This window comes from Onthophagus taurus, chromosome 7 (assembly GCF_036711975.1).
Source record: "Onthophagus taurus isolate NC chromosome 7, IU_Otau_3.0, whole genome shotgun sequence".
Taxonomy (NCBI): Eukaryota; Metazoa; Arthropoda; class Insecta; order Coleoptera; family Scarabaeidae; genus Onthophagus; species Onthophagus taurus.
The window spans coordinates 16,745,833-16,763,961 of record NC_091972.1 but is presented as its reverse complement, the minus strand read 5'-3'; the positions used below and the strand labels follow the sequence as shown (position 1 = coordinate 16,763,961).

Sequence of the window (18,129 nt, the reverse complement as noted above, 5' to 3'; positions counted from 1 at the left end):
CGCAGCAAATAAGTGAGACGTTACTACGACTCCACCGATCAAGCGTCCCATTAACAGAAGAGGAAACTACAGTACTCGCCAAAGGCTTAAATTATGCAGTCGCTCAAAAGAAGGTTCCGAAGGAAGAAATCTATATCTGGGGCTATTCATAGAATACCTGCAGCGAAAGCAGAGGAATATCCCGCTACAACCTATTGTCATTGCCATAAATTCTCTTATCTATCAGCTAGCAAAACACCTTGCTAAGATTCTGTCTACTTTTACAGGTAAAACGGAATCATATATCAGAGATTCTACACATTTTGTGGAATCAATCAGGAGTACTCTAGGAGTACCTATGAAGTCAGATCCCTAGGATATTCTGGTAAGTTTCGACGTGGAATCTGTATTCACCAGAGGAGTTAAAGATGTCGTGGATGGTCTTCGCCAGAAATACAACCCGGAGGGCTTTACGAAGTATGTTCCAGGACTAGTGGAGTACTGCATCGACACGAAGGAGCAGCCATGAGATCACCTCTGTCACCTGTGTGATATCCAATTTTACATGGAGATGTTTGAAAAGGTAACGTTAAGGAAAAGTCCGAAGTTATGGGTCAATTACGTGGATGACACTTTCGTGATCTCGCATTACGGAAAAGAGCGACTCCAGGAGTTTCTGGACCACCTAAACTGACAATACTCCATTATTTAAATTTACTATGAAAACGGAAGCTACAAAACAGTTGCCATTGCTGGATGTATTGGTCACTTGGACATGGAACTAGCAGTATATTGGAAGAAGACACACACGAACAGGTACCTGCAGGCTTCATCCCGGCACCACCCAAACAGAAGACGTTCGTGATTCAAGCCTTATTCCAGCGAACAGATAAATCCATGGAAATATCAATAGCAAAAACAAAATCAATGACTATCACTAAACACTAGACCACAAAACCGGCCATATTATTTAACTATTTCGAAGTAACTATCTCTAGCAATAGATACATACAATATCATAAAGAAGTATGCTTACAATTGATTAAAGCCGTAAAGGTATCTGGGTGATTACGGGATATCATATGGAAAAACAAAGCTATAACTACTAAAGGTAACTACTAAAATATATCTTTACGAAATACTATTACGCCTTATTACGATGTACGAGATTGTGTTAAGGGCAAAATTGTACTTAGAATATTGCACATTGTCGACGAAGGTAAATGATTTTCAACATTTGACAGTCTGACCGTGGTTTTAACAGTGAATATTCATCCAGAAGTTCCTGCACCAATATATTTCTGAATACAGTATAAGATTTCGCTTTCCATTTTATCTTTGTTTATGCTTTTGACTTTGTAACCGAAATATTTCCATAATTTACAAAATCATTATCATCATTGGACCAAAATCCAAACACTTATCAGCAAGATCTGTTTTTTTAGAAATCCTTTCTATTCGTATGAATAGTTCCATACCTATATGTATAAAGATCTGTTCAGAAGCTTCTTCTACAATGTAAAACTCGTAACTGCGATATCTTCATCAAAGTTATTATCTTATACAATTTTTCGAAATTTTTCACTCTTTGTTATCTAATTGTCATTTATATGTAAGGGACGCAATATTCTCAAAAATCTCTTCGTAGCATTACAGAGGTAATGGTCACTTATGGCTCTATATGCTCTGTATGTTCTGTAATTGTGTAAGACTAGAGTTCCCTCTGTAACTCTAGTCTTACACAATTTTACAGTTTTACACCAGTAGATTCAAATAAAGTTTTTTGTTTAATTTCGTCTATTTGCAGTACCTTTGTGCTCATTATACAGATTTGACTGCATTATTATGTCACGCAATTCTTGGCTTAATAAAGTGTTGAACATAAATCTGTACCAGCAAAAGTGGTAGACCAAAATGAACAGTAAATGAGTACATGTCGACCGAAACATCAAATATATGTATATAGGGTATGCGTGATGACATATGCGAGGGAAGCAAGGGCGAAAACAGCAAAAACTAATCGAACGAAAAAACACAATGAAATGAAAATCCTGATAATAATGCTGATAGATTATAGTAGAAGCAGCGATATTCGAGATGAGTGTGATGTAGTACGATGGATGAGAGCGATGGAAAGAGCATGTATATTAGGATATTTGAGTAAGTTCAACGGATTGGTTAAAATCGCTAAGCGGTGGAAGAAGCTTTCGCAAAAAAGAAGAAAAAGAAGCAGTTTGCTGTGTAACTCAAAGGAAACTCGAATCGATGATAATCTATCTATATTTTGATTTATAAACGTAATTGGGGTTGCTAGTAACCCAAATAGTATTACGAGAATTTTATATAAAGAAATGTTAATACAAAAAAATTTAAATTGCGGACTCCAGTGATTCTATTATGCGGGTTAATAGAGGGTTTCTTTCCCGGTACTAGCTTATTAGCCGACACATCGCGAAACTTTTCTCGCAGTTCTTGTTCTCACAATTTCATTAACTTGATTTTGAAAGGTTGGGCTATTTTTGGGGAACTTATCGTAATACTTCTTGGAGAGTTAGCAACTTTCAACTATCTGTACGTGGTGCATTTTAAATATTTCCTGAACTGATACTGAATAGTAGAAACACTTTTTGTAAAGTATATTAGCTGTGTGGTGTGTAAAAGTACTTCCTTTATGCAATTTTATTACAATATTTAGGTTAGATACGGTTAGCCGCACGGGAAGTCACACGTAATTTACAATGCCAGGAGGAAATCCCCCTAGTGTACAGCTATACATTTTAAAGAATTATTCATTTACTTTTTTTTAATTTAACTTGAAATTAGCAATTATATACGACCACATCTTAGAAACCATTGGTATACAATGACTTATGGGGCTAACTGTACGTATTAACGTAGGTGTTTACAATATCAGTCGACTCTGTCCGTCCAAAAATCCTTCCCTCTAACTTATCCTCGGTTTTCCCCTCCACATTCTTGGTATATGTCCATACTATCTTACTTGGTTCATTGTTATTATGTCTATTATGGTATGTGTTACTCCCAGCATCCTCTGTTGTTGCTAATCCTAGCCATTTTCGATTTACATACCGCTCATCGCCATTTCTGTTGCCTTCAGAATTTTCTCCGCTTTTCCTTTAAGTACCAATACTGCGCTACTCTATGTTATTGTACATACAGTAGTATTTCCTAGCTGATTATTTGTGGCCAAATATTTGCAGTAGCTGCCCTTTTTTGTATATCAGCTTCCAAACGCTATTCACTGTATTCCTCTATGAACTTCATGGCCATGTATTCCATATCTTGCTGATTTTGGCCGTCGGCGAAACATAGTGTGTAGATCATGTTGTCGTTTATCAGAATATCAGTACTTTTGGATTTTCTTTTGCACTGTTTTATTGCTTGCTCTAGGAATATTTTGAACAAAGTTGTGGATAGGCAGCACCCCCGCTTGAGTTTTTAGTAATGTGAAAGCCATCGACACTCTACGTCACATCTTGATTTTAGCTATTGCTTGTTGGTATAAATTTATTGATTTTATTGTGGTCATACTGAGATTGCTTCCCATAACTTGATTTAGTGGGTTCTTGATTATTGATTGACTTCCAGTCCGGAATCCTGTACACTCCTCTGCTTTTCTATAGCTTTGTTCTCTAGGTCTATTTTGTGGGTCAGGATCTTATCATATACTTAATATAGCATGTTAGTCACTGTTATAGTCGTGTGTATAGCGTACTTGTTTTAATCTGTAATTGTCGCAGTTCTATCTGTCTCCATTTTTATGTATGATGGATATAAAAGCTGTATTCCACTCTTCTGGAATTGGTTTACCGTTAGGACAGTTTCTTAATAGTACCTGAAATTCTTGATATAGTTGTACTTTCTACATTTTCTTGTTCTGTTAGGAAGTTCGGTCTATAATCTGTTAATAACTACTTAAAGTAGTCGTTCCATTTTTTGGCGTTATTGGTGATGTTAGATCTCTTGTGTTGCCCAGTCTTAGAGATGTCAGGATTTCAGATATGTATTTATTCTGTCACATGACTTCTGCCATGTTCTTCTGCCATTGCAGTTTACCGTTTCCTCTCCTTATTGTAGTCCCATGAGTAGATACGTAATTTATACAATTATTTCGACTTGATTGAGTGTTTTCAAGTTTATTTCAAGTCGTGTTATTTGCTAAGTAGAACATAATAAACCGCTTACTTAATGGTTATCTTAATCGACATGATTCTTTATGCATATTTGTACTCCAAAGCAACTTTTTTATTAAAAGCTTTTAGAAATCGCCTTCTCTAAATTAAATATCAAATGTTTATTAATATATACAGAGAAAACGCCGACGAAGGATTACTTAAAAACTTTTTTACCACCTAATCTTAATTCTTACTCTAACAAACTTTACTAATAAAATTTCTTGAAGCGTCTCTTATTGCTATACTAACAAACATTTTATGAAAGTAATCTTAACTTCTCCAGTAAAATGAATATTATATGAAAAATTTTTTAATTTAAATAGATCTTGAGGTAACAAATTAATATTATTCTTGAGATGTTTATTAATGAAACTATAAAATATGAACTACCTCTCTAAAGTTAAAATTAATGATATGAAATTTATAAGGATCATAAAACTGAATAACTTGAATTAGTTCCTATAAAAATTTTAATTGGATCGATTTCGATCTCACTTCAGTTAGTCCTAACGCGTTTTTTACAACTGCTTCCTCATAAACAATCTTTACGGACACTTAAAAGTCAGGTTATAGTAATTATCTTAGATCTTTTGAAGAGTTGCATCAATAAACTCGTTTAAATTCGTTTTAACTAATTTTATTTTTGCATGTTTAATAAGGCCTGTAATATCAATTTTTAAAATAACTTCAAACCAACATCGTTAACTGTAAATTTGATTGTGTCACTTTGAAGTTTAACTATAGGCCGCGAAGGAAGGAAGTGAAAAAAGGAAAACAAAAATGTAAGGGAAGTTGCCCTTAATAAAGAGGTTTCAAGTTCTCGCCGAACAAAACGTTTGTCTTTGTTTTCTTTTGTAGGACGGTCGTTGTTTTCTCTCTTTACTTCGTGGTCTAAAAATCGGTTATGAAAGGTATAGCGAAAGTGACAGGGCAGTTGGGCTGTTTGTTTATACTTGGTTTCATCTGATCGGGTAAAACCCTCCGGGGTGGCTAAACTCCCCCCTTAAGACGTCATTCCCATTTTTCTTCAGATCCCAACAATCTTTACTCAACCGTGAAACTGAAATGGATATGACAGCACCGTTTTTCGGAGATTTATATCTTGCGGTTAGAGAAAGTGTTTGGAGAAAAAAAACTTTTAACGGCTAAAATAACGAAAACGATTTAATAAAGATTTGATGTTATTTAGTTTCAGTACACGAAAAATTACTTATATTTCTAAAAGTTGTTAAAATAAGGAGCGTATTAGGTAAATTTAAATTTCAACATGAAAACTTATAATTTAGGCAATAAATCTTTTCTGTTGAACTTACCTCGTCGTCGAAGTGATCTTGGTCCTTCATGTTTTCACGTCGTCTTCAAAATCTTTGGTGTTACGTTAGCAGCCGCTGGCGTGTTCCCGATAATCTCGATGACTTCGATTTTTAACCCGCGGTTCGTCAGCGCAGTGAACATCAATCTCACTCTTTATCATTGTACTTTTTGCAGTTTTCTAGCAACCGCCTTAGGGCACTATTAGTAACCGACTCTGCAGAAACTTTTAATCCAAAATACCCGCACATATTCAATCTGATTTCGCTTAAATTTTCTTTCGTTAATTTATATTATTTTCTTTATTAACTTAATTAAGTTAGGCGACGTTCGTTATTTACCAGACGACGATCTCCCACGGTGACCGACTCATTCGCACACAGATGGGGTGATTCATTATGTTTGTTTTGGGGGCAGCGTTATTGACGTCACTTCCTATCTGTGAAAGACAAGAAAAATAAGAGACAACGAAAGCTTAAGTCGGAGTCTGTGTGATGGTGGCAGGATATATTTATGGGGACATATTAAACCGGGAATAATAGTGATTTATAGGGCACTGTCAAATGGGGTAATTGGACATAAAGCTTTTAAGCTTATTTGAGCATACTTTTTGCCAGACATTTATAACTTCTAAGATTTTTTTTTTGGTGTAAATTGTAATAAAAACATCTCGATTAAGACTTATTTAGTGTTCGTAATTTACCGGGAAAGTTTATTTCTTAGCAAATAAATGCAGTACAAGTACTTATGGGATAAATACAGGAATTTATTTAATCGTAAAACAATTTTGTTCTACAGCGCTACACATAAATACTAGGGAAGTAAATACTCTTAAATATATTGATTGGGTTTATTTTCTTAGTTTTAGGTTCAAGATTATAAATCTTTTAGTACATTTCATTAATTTCCATAAGATTAGAAAGATGTTTATAAACATGAATTCTAAAGTATTTGGAATAAAAATACAACTTAATTCTCTCATTAAACTGTCATCTGCGAAAATTAACTCAGGTGGATCAAATTAAAAGATAATTGTTACATAATTTAACTAAATACTTATTTATCTCAAGCTTTTAAAATCAAGATAGTGCAAAATTTTCGACGAATAACATTTTGTTCAATGAGATCTTGGAAGCTAATCCTTGTAAAAAGCAGAAACATCACAACCTCGAGCTGATCGTTGAGTTATGTCTTCTTAGCCAAATATTTCCCATTGTCCACACATGGAGACAGCAAACAAAAATTTATTGCACCTGTATCTCTTGATAAATAGCCAAAATTGAACATGACAGAATATTACTAAATCATAACATATTCTCAACTTCGCATATAGATTTTCCTGAAATTCTTGTAGTGCAAGAGACTTTATCAGAGGAAGTTGTAGATCTTTTGACTAATTAAGCCTAGGTCACTTACGGCTGAGGCAATCGGGTCAATCATTAATATTACATTAAACTGAAACTGCTCATCATGTTAGGACTAAGAACAATTAATGAGTCATGGATTCAATTTTACGTTGAATTCCCCCATACCTCTGCTATACACCGTAATTGTGTCCGCTTTACACCCATCCACATTCACTTCTCGCTCTCTCTCAGCTCTCTTCCATCGGTAACGCCATCTCTTCTTTGACACCGGTTATGATTCCACCACTCGCTCTTTCCTCTTTTTCTTCTCTCTCTGTATACTGACAATCCCATTCATAACACTCTGGCAGTCCCTGATAACACGTTCGTCGCCGGGTATATTTCCGTGGGGGTCCCGCATCACGCTGGACGATGAACGTGTTAAATTGTTTCCCACCCTGCTATATCCACCCATGTCTCCACCAAACAAATCTCTTCAACCCCCTTCAAATATTCTCACAACTGCCCTCTCTTATTCGTAATCCCCGCCACATTTCACAATACCAGGCTGACCATTTGGTGGAGACAAGAACTATTACTGTATACTCTGCTCTTGTACTAACACAAATTACACCACTTCGAAAGATTGGATCCTCTTGAATCTTCTGATCTGGTTCATATTGTCGCAGATTTGGATGACGTCGACATTAATGTGATGAAGAAGTTGCTATTCATGGAAAACTATTTCTGCAATACCAGCAATGCTCCAGCTCCAGCTGGTGTAATGTTACGGAGAGAGAGAGAAAGAGAATAATGCTTCTTAATACTTTACTTTAATATCGTTAGATTATTTGTAAACTGCTTTTATTGGCAAAACCTCATAGCTAGATGCCACGTGTCTATATAGGCTTGAGAATTTGTTTGCGAGTTTCGTCCAAACAGCCAACCTTTCTGTTTTTGTTATTATGTTTGATATCTAATTCTTGTATTTGACATGTGCTTTCCAACGCACTTTAAGTCCCCGTTGTTTGTAAAATTAATATGAGCAGATTAAGCTTCATTTAACACGTTCACTGCCAGAACGATTTTAATGTATTTTAAGTTCGGGGCCGGGGACATATTTCAAGTGTGGACAAAATTTTTATTTTTTGGTGATGCGCAAAGGTTTTTGCACAAACATTTTTAAATGATTATCATCCCTGTCAAGATATTCGTGGAAAAGTGTCTGGAAAAGTGACGACACGTTGGTTTTGTTCGAATGTTGGTGGTCTAAAAACATGTCTCGAAATTGGATGTACGCAAGAAACTGGCGCTATGCAACACTTTTACTAGGCCGGCTTGCTCAGTCTACGTCATCAAAATTATTAGATGCCGAATATCTGGCGTGTAAAATGCGAAAAACTGATTCCGTCATATTGACCAAGACGGCAGTGTACGTGTCAACTTGATTGCTTGGTCAAGTTATTCACTTGATTTATATCGCTATTTTTCTTCGAAAATCGTAGCTCACAGTCATTATAACAGTATCATCGGCAAAAGTGGCTATCGTGACATGCTCATTCCTCAATTCAGGAATATCAGTGATATCCTGAATTATCCTATTCTCAACTTATACGCATACACTTGGGGATTTATTTCTCATGACAAATAATGAGTAATAGGTGAAAAAAATTGTAGCAAAAGTGTTTTAGTTTCCTATATATACATGAAATTTACTTTCACATCAATTACATATAAGATTTTAAAATGACATTAAAGCAAGTGTTCCTAGTTGTTTCCAATATTTTCTATACACAATTGGGTTCGCTGAATCCACGATGTTCCACTAGCGCCGTTTATACCAGTATCTGATTTTATAATCCTTGCTCAGTATTAACTTCCTCAATATTCACTTCCTCCGCTGCAATGTTAAATGCCTGTGATAACCACTGTATGCCATCCTCAGTATCAGCCAAGAGGATGGCATCATCTGCATAGCACTCAATCGTGATTTTGTACTTTGTAATACTTGCCCTCTTCTAATTCTTTTATCTTTACTTTGTCGAACGTTTTCGTTAGATCAACGAAACAAAGGAAGGCTGCCTGACGTTTTTTCGCCGGAGTTTTATCTGATTCTTTTTGATGCTCTTAACATTTTCCTCAACATTGTGTGATCCGTACATGTCATTCTTCATCTCGTTACTAAATTTCGCCATGCATCATATGTGTAAGCAACTCTTGCAATCAGGATGACATGAGCAAACGACCCACTCAAATGTATGTAAACATTTTTTTGTAGAAAATGAAATAAGTATGATGGTATCAGTTCTGCTGTGTAAGATGACTTCTAGAAGGAAAGACTGTACGCTTTGGTGATGATGTGATAGCGCGTCCTAAACCAGGGTGTTGGCGGATTGTCTCGGCAGCAGTTTGTATCTGATTTCTCAATCTTTGCTTAGTATTAATTTCGGTGACGTATACTATGCTTTTTAAGTGATCTCAAAACAAAAAAACAAGAGGATTGAGGTCGGGCGATCGACATGGCCAGGCCAATAGACTACCTCGACTTGTCCATCTTCCGGGAAGCACTTTATCTAGATGTCGCCGCATGTATCGGATATCTAGGAAATCAAAAATCTTTCACTACAATTTTTTTCACCTATTAGCCATTATTTGTCGTGAGGAATAAATCCTCAAGTATATGCGTATAGGTTGAGAATCACCCTGTATAATAGGTAGAGGACTGCGTTAATTGCTTTAAGTTGAGAGTTAGCGTTTGAGAGGGCTTGATTTGAGATATAAGACTTTAACTGACTTATTAAAACCCTGAGCTACATCTAACAAAATTTTTTGTAATATCTTGGAACAAACTTTTCTTTCTTGCAGATACTTTTCAATTATACCTGTGATCTTATGAATCTGAACAATAGTTTAGTGAGTTTAGTGTTGTAATGGAGGGGCTACCGAAGTACGGAAACCGAAGTAAGGTTTAGATGTGGCAATGAAGAGAAGGCCAATAGATATTGGATGGAGGATAAGCAGATGGGGTGCAGCCTATGTGGGGAAGGCTGGGAGTCCTTACACCATCTGCTGGTGGAGTGTAATGAGCTGAGAGAGGAGGTGATGAATTGGAGGCAGCCGCTGGAGGAGAAGGCGTCGGGAAGGAGATGGAGGCAGCGAGGGGAAAGGGATAGGATTTACCTAAGTTATTGTTATTTGTAATGTTTATACATATACTATAATCTTCTGGGTTTAATTTTACCTTCCTCCTAAGTAAGATTCTCTCAGTCGAAAATATCTTCACCCTGATTTGGTTGGAAAATCCCTTCAAGATATTCATCTGTCTTTATTACTTTTTGCCCACGTACCATCTCCACTTTTAATTAGTAAATTCTGCCAAAAAGAATCGGTCATTCTTCTCTATCTTGTATCATTTTTTCGATCAGTTGTCTCCTTTCTAATTTCTCCATTCCATGAAATTCTCAACCATCCACACTTCTTCCTCCCTGGCGGTACCCACCGTCTATGACTACAGTTGTTATTTTCATTTTTCTTCGAATTTCGTCAGTCGTAATTCGTTGTATTTGAGAATCTCTAGCGGTTCTTCTGAGATAATCTACAACTATAACTTGTAGTCTTTACCATTTCTACTAATATTCCTCCTATTCCTTCTAGAACCAGCGAAATGAGTTAGTCAACAAACTCTGAGTTTCTTGGAGTAGTCCAAAACTTTCCGTTCCTTTGCTTTAATAAGTAGCAATTCTCAATACAGAACCATCTCAAACGATTATTTTCATTGTCGTAGATGAGACATTACAGTCTAGGGGAAAAGATCTCTGCGAAGTTCTTTTTCTTCTTTTATTTATGTCTTAACTTTTTCATGTATCTTTTCAATGGTCTTCCGGAATCTCTTTCTCTAACTAGACTTTGGTCTCTTGCTAAAAATTGCAGAAATCGCTCTGACCTTTTCAGCTCTTTGAATGTGTCCAGTCCATTTTCTTCTTCATCCCCTAAGAAATCTCAAGACATCTTCAATTCCAAATTTTTTCCTTACAACCTCAGACTTAATTACTCCTTGTCTTTCCCACAACTAATTTGTATACCACAACGTGCTTAGTGCAGGATATTCGGATTTTAAAGAAACCACTAGAATTATCTCACACAACTACTATTAAATGGATTGGGTAATAATGTATAATATTGAAGAAAGAAGAGGAGAAATGGAGAAGTTTGTAAATTGATGGTTATTGCAACGGAAGTGTTTTCTAACATAACTATCTAACATTTTGGTTAATTGTAGTTGTATAAACATCGTGGCGAATCAGATAATGATTCAAGTAAAGTTAAAGACTGAGGTAGATGAGAAATGTGTGAAGTGGGAGAAATGAAAACGGATTTTAGAGAAAGATGGGTGTTAAATTGAGAAAATACTTGTGCAACCATGTAACCTTCTAAAGTTATATATTACTGAATCTATCGTATCTTACAAGAAAGTTATTAACCCGAAAGTGATTTAATGCGCCCCAAAAACGCACCGGCAAGGATTTTTTACAAAAAAAAAATGGTTTTAAAACATCGTATTTGATTTTTTTATGCATTGATAAAAAGAGCAGAAAATTTTCTATATTATTGATACGGGTTTAGTTTTTCTGTTCCCACCAAATAAAAGTGTTGTACTGAGAAAAGTCAATTAAACCCGGATTAGATAAAATGAAGTGTGTTCTTTCCAAATTGATAAACCTTTTTTTAAAATTAGGTTCTATAACAGCTGCACACAAGCTTGAAGTTTGGTAATTTTGAGGTGTATTCGGAACACTCTATTTTTTTTCGTTGTGGATATCAGATATCATCAGGACAAAATCCAGGATAAGGATTTCTAGTGGTGTATTTAATATTCCGCTATCTCTAAATTCTCTAAATACAACGAGTTTGTTACTGGAAGGTTTGTTGCTCTCGTCGCATAGGTTCCATTCTGGATATTTGTTGCCGATAAAAAATATATAAACAATACAAAAATTATCACATATTGGTAAAATCGTGTAGTAACTAACTTGTTGCTGATGTCTAATTAGCTATCCCAATCCAACTCATCGTTAATCATCAACAAGATATCTTTAGGATATTGTAGAAATACAACTCTTGCATTGTTAATAGGATTTTGAAGACTTACACATATCTTTTTAAATGACTATTTAAGCCACCTCTTTATGATTGATTCTTCAAAGATGGAGTTCCAGAATATTTCATCATAAATTTCAAAATTTAAAAAAAATTCTCTGATCACATAAGGTTATGTGAATCCACAATTATTTTTTAATATAAATTTTCATTAAATTTTTACACTATAGTTATTCAACTGTAAAGTAAAGGACCGAGTTCTTCTATCCTGTTAGCTTTTAATTAAAAATCCGACGCTGTTTCGTTTAAACTGCAAGAGTATAAAGTTTTAAGCTAAATAGACGTCAAGATTTAATAAAACTTGGCCCGCGAATTCATAAGATAAACGAGGCTCGGTTTTCTAACCAGACGTGTTTGCGCAGTTTTTCACGTTACAGTGTCATATATGATGCGGCACCAACTTCCGTTATCTGCGAGTTGCACCTGGCGACAAATGGTATCAGTTCGTTTTGAGTTAAACGTGGAAAATTGAGTTAATGCAAGTTCGGCGTTTACCAACTTCACGTCAACACCTTAATCGCATATAACTGAACTCTGAAGTCTGGTTGCCGCTGAATTATTAACGTCACTGCAATACTTTTCGATTTTTTACTTTGATAAGTTTCAAATTAATTCTTGTTTTAAGAATAAATCGATACAAAACGGGAATTAACACTTTTACCCGTTAAATACGAAAACGGTTTTGAACCCCTTTTCAACAGAATATTTATGGATTTAATTTGATCCCGTATTTAGGAGAATAAGGGTAAGGGCATTAAATTTAAACTAGTTGCGACGAACGGATTACGTTCAACCCTTTTTGCTTCAAAACTCGGATACGTTTTAAATTAAAAAATCCGTTTTTAATTTATATCAGCTTCGAATTAACGAGATGTTTGTAAATATATATAAGTAGTAGTAGGTAGTAGAATGCGAGATATTAGAGGTGAGCTCGTTATGAAATTTTCCGAGGCAGATTCACCTCGGGTTAACCTTTGACTTTTCAAAGCTTTACACACGCTTCGCGACGTGATGCTGCGATGAAAAGAGGAATCTAAAAAGGAAAAAAAATGTAGGTTACGTATAAAATCGAAATCCTGTTGATCAAAGCTTACAAATGATGTACTTATAAAGTCAACGATTTCAACAAGTTGTTTTATTGATTCACTTCATGTGATAACAGTTGGTGTATTTTAACCTAAGAAAAATAAACTCTTATTTGATCTTTAACCGTATTGAACATGTTTAAGATACACTTTACGATTTACGTTAATCTGATATAATTGGTTATTTTAGGAAAATCAATCGAAAAAGAAAGCAGAAATTTTACCTAAAATTTTTACATAACTTTGCGATTTACTCAAAAAGCGGCGTCGCGACGATTCGTTTTCTCGGCGGTGTTGGTGCCAGCAAAAATTGGCATGGCCGGAAAATCAATAAACGAATACAAAAATATCATAAGATCATAGGATACGGTACTGAAAGCCCATTGACGTTTGTTTGGAAGAAAAGGTGACAGCTAGTTTTAAATATTTATATTTTATTGCTTTGAAATAGCGCTCTAATTATAGCATCATTTGCGATTTCAAATTTAAACTTAACTAAACTCGTTAAGTCACCATAGAAATGTTTCTTTCCTTATATTATCAACTTTATATCGCCAATAAAGAAGAATTTACTTTAAACATTTTACGATTTTAAAAGTTCGTATGACGGGTTTATATAAAATTTATGATCTTAGTTATTACCTTTATATTTGCGGAAAGATAATAGCTCTCAATAAAGCCGCAAAGTAATCTTGATGTGGCAATAGTTTTCTTCAGAATAGATCAATACTGACTGTTCAATTTCGCTACAAATACCTCCGGAAATGAGAGTCAGTCTGTTGAGTGTTGTGATATGTATTTATGATTAAATGAACAAACTTTTCCAATTATGTTGCCAACTCGAAACTGTTGTAACTATACGAATATGTGGGTATGAGAATATACCATACGATGCATTTACAATTTAATGTGGTGTAAACTGATAGGTTAATAACAAGTTTATTACTGAAAATTGGTATGAATTTTTAAAATAAAAATTATCATTATATCACAATTCGTTTTTGAGATAAAACTTTTTTAATTTCTTTTCTTTAAATCTAACTCAAACATGCTATGTTGGGTATAAAAAATTATATATACATGCTATGGCACACTTATTTTTCATTAAATTTGCTTTAAAATGACCTTTCATTCATCATTGTATCTCAATTCGTTCTTGAGATACAACTTTTTAAATTTCTCTTCTTAAAATCTGTATCAATCAAACATGCAGAGTTGGGTATAAATAATCATAACAACGATGTTTATCGGAAATAAGGAATTATTTATGGCACACTTCATTTTCATTCAATTTGGTTTAAAATGTTGGATATCTCATCAAATTATCTCAATTCGTTCTTGAGATACGATAATCTTAATCGTTACTTTTAAAAAATAAATAGAGGTACTGAAAAAAATTATTCCGGTTATGTTTATGGAAAATAACAAATTATTTCTTGTGCATTAAATCTAAATAAAAATTGCTTTAAAATGTTTTTTAATTCAATATCATATCTCAATTCGTTCTTGAGATACAACTTTTTAAATGTCTCTTCTTAAAATCTGTATCAATCAAACACGCAGAGTTGAGTATAAATAATCATAACAACGATGTTTATCGGAAATAAGAAATTATATATGGCACACTTATTTTTCATTAAATTTGGTTTAAAATGTTGGTTATCTCATCATATTATTTCAATTCGTTCTTGAGATATGATTTTTTTAGTTGCTACTTTTAAAATATAAATAAAGGAATAAAAAAAATCATACCGCCGATGTTTATGGAATATAATAAATTATTTCATGCACATTAAATCTAAATAACATTTGCTTTAAAATGTTTTTTAATTCAATATTATATCTCAATTCATTCTTGAGATATAACTTTGTAAATTTCTTTACTTAAAATCTATATCAATCAAACACGCAGAGTTGGGTATAAATAAACGATGTTTATCGGAAATAAGGAATTATTTATACCACACTTCATCTTCATTAATTTTGATTTAAAATATTGGTTATCTCATCGTATTATCTCAATTCATTCTTGAGATACGAAACTTTTAATTGCTAATTTTAAAAAATAAATAGAGGTACAGGAAGAAATCATGTCGGCAATGTTTATGTAAAGCAATAACTTATTTCTGGCATTTTGCATATGAATATTATATCTCAATTCGTTTTCGAGATATAACTGTTTAAATTTCTCTACTTAAAATTTGTATCAATCAAACACGCAGAGTTAGGTATAAATAATCATAATCACGATGTTTATCGGCAATAAGAAATTATTTATGGCACAGTTCATTTCCATTAAGTTTGGCTTAAAATGTTGGTTATCTCATCGTATTATCTTAATTGGTTCTTGAGATATTACTTTTTAATCGCTACTTTTAATGTGTAAATAAAAGAACAAAAAAATCATACAGGCGATGTTTCTGGAAAAAAAAAATTACTTCATGAATATTAAATTTAAATAAACTTTGCTTTAAAATGTTTTTGAATTCATCTTTATATCTCAATTCGTTCTTGAGATATAACTTTTTCAATTTCTCTTCTTAAAATCTATATCAATCAAACACGCAGAGTTGGATATAAATAGTCATAACAACGATGTTTATCGGAAATAATAAATTATTTATGACACATTAAATTTGCTTTAGAAGGTTGGTTATCTCATTATATTATCTCAATTTGTTCTTGAGATACGATTTTTTTAATCGCTTTTATAACGAAAATAACATCTTTTTAATATCCAGCCATTGAGGTGGAGTTGATTACTATAATATAATCTATCTCATGGTGAGCAAGAATCAAATTTATTTCAGTTAACTTAATTGAAACACGTAAATCAAAAAATGTGGGTTCTATTAGCCACTTGTTCTTTTTATTAATTCGAACTGCGTGGTTTTATCGACGATGCTCACATTGTGACCATTTACGGAGTGCAATCCTAGAAATTTTCTAAACTAAGTAAACTGCAAAGCTGCAACACAGCAACTGTTTAGTACCAATACAGTCGGTGTCAGTTGCAATGAACAACACTGCGGCGATATTTAACTTACTTAACTCAATTTCTGCTTGCGTACCGTTTCTAAAACACTGAACTAAACCCAATGATAATTTTAATCCTACAAATTGAATTTAGGAAGTTTTTAACCCATTAAATTTTTAAATTTAATTCTAACATAAACAATGAGAGCGAGATAACTGAACGCAAACTAATGTCTGCGTCTACTTTTATTTAAAACTGTTTACTTTTCGCCTGTAATGGGCCGCAAATCAAATCCCCAAAAAGATTCAAGTTTTAACATGTAAACCGTTTTGTCATTGATTGATGGAGGTTAAGGAATTTTTGACATAGAATGAACGTTTTTAATTCATTTAAGATTGGTTTCTTGGCTTTTAAGAAACCCTTTCGGTACCGTGGACGTCAATTTATATTTTTTTTCCTTTTAAAATATCTTTTGGTTATCTATTCTGAAATTTATCACCTCGCGGAGAGATGTTTGGATAATGTATTTTGGGAAATATTTTGGGACAACTAAAACACTTTTTTAACTCTGTGATTACACTCCGATTTTAACAACTCCATTAAACACATTTCCTCGTTTAGCACTAATTCTAAGTTTAATTATGTACAGATTTTAAGCTTACTTTGTACTAATTAGGATTAATTATTAAATCGATACAGCGGGGGTAAAGCAAAAGCAAGTGAGAAAGTAATCTTCGAACGAAGAGTTTCTGGTTAGTGTTGGGTTAGATATTTAAGGTGATAAAATTTTTAATTAAAATTTAAGTGCTACACGGAGAATTAGCCCAAAAGTTTTCGGTTGATTTTTACGTGATTATGAGTTGCATAAATCCCATAAATTTCCACTCCGACTTTAAAATTCAAACCAATTAAGTTTCGTGGAATTCGGATTTGATTCATCCCCAAATTATTCAACTTGCAAATTGATAAAATTTCATTGTTACAAACTAATATTGGAACTATATGATATATTAATTTGACACGAAAGAAATTGATGCAATAAAGTAAATATTGATTAAGAAATTATGATATAGAAAAAATAAATAGAAAAGCTCAATGCAGGTAATTTATTTTATCGATTCTTATATTTGGCTTTACTTAGCGGTTTTATTTATATATGTAATCTAAAAATGGTATACAGTTATAAATGGAATCAAAAAAAATAAAAGCTTGTTGATACAAAATTTTTTTTTTAATTAATCAACAAATAATCGATTGAAATAATTATAAATATACTTATCTTGGTCCTTCTCAATGCTTAGCATTTATAATATCATATTGATATTCGATAATCAATCTACTTTATTAAATATGAATCGAAAAAAGAATCCAATTACTTTTAAAAGTTACTCACCGATTAAAAACGTGAGTTTATTTCATGAACCTGTCGAGGTTCACCGGGAACAGGTTGCAATAAGACTCTGTTGAAGAGCAACGGTAGACTGGCGTCGCGACGCGTCTTTGCGTATCGACGCTGGCGGCTGGACTGCCTGAAGCCCGGGAGATGCCGCGCTTGCGCCCTCAAAGTCCGTTTATTATTTCATACGTCCTTTTTTCAGTGTGTTCAATGCGTTTTCTTTTATGTGTAGACCAACCTGCCGTCGTCTTCGTTTGCTTTCTACCGCTTTCTTAGATATGTTGAAGAACTCAGTAACTCAAAGTGCTTGCATCTACTTCACGTTTGAATTGAGGAATGAGATTTCTTTCATATGTCGCGAAACTTTTTCGTTCGAACGCCGAGTGGATGTCCGTGTTAAGAAACTGCCAAACAAAATCCCCCTCTTATAACCCTGAAATAAAATAAGAAATATACAACCTAAAACGATTATTAAATAAATAAAGTTATAATTTTAGTTCTCGATGAATATTATATCTAATCGATATATTGTATAGTGGATTTCCTTTAATTGGGCGACCAAATTGGAACTAGAAAAACAAACAAATCGAAGCTTTCATTTCAGTAACGTGTTCAACTGCAATAAAAGCAACGCAAATTTAAACGTCAAACATGAGGCTTGTAATGAATTGGACCAATTTGT

General features: G+C 33.7%; 1 protein-coding gene across 1 annotated transcript in view; it reads right to left on the bottom strand.

Moving 5' to 3' along the window:
- LOC111425984 (Dipeptidyl peptidase 10) overlaps nt 1-17,562 on the bottom strand; it is a 77,436-nt gene extending 59,874 nt beyond the window's left edge. Inside the window, exons 1-2 of the mRNA XM_023060346.2 lie at nt 17,445-17,562; nt 5,489-5,925 (exon numbers count right to left, since the gene is read on the bottom strand). Coding sequence (XP_022916114.1) covers nt 5,489-5,518 — 30 coding nt within the window. The 5' untranslated portion in view covers nt 5,519-5,925; nt 17,445-17,562. The remainder of the gene's footprint in view (nt 1-5,488; nt 5,926-17,444) is intronic.
- Between the last annotated feature and the right edge of the window lie 567 nt (nt 17,563-18,129).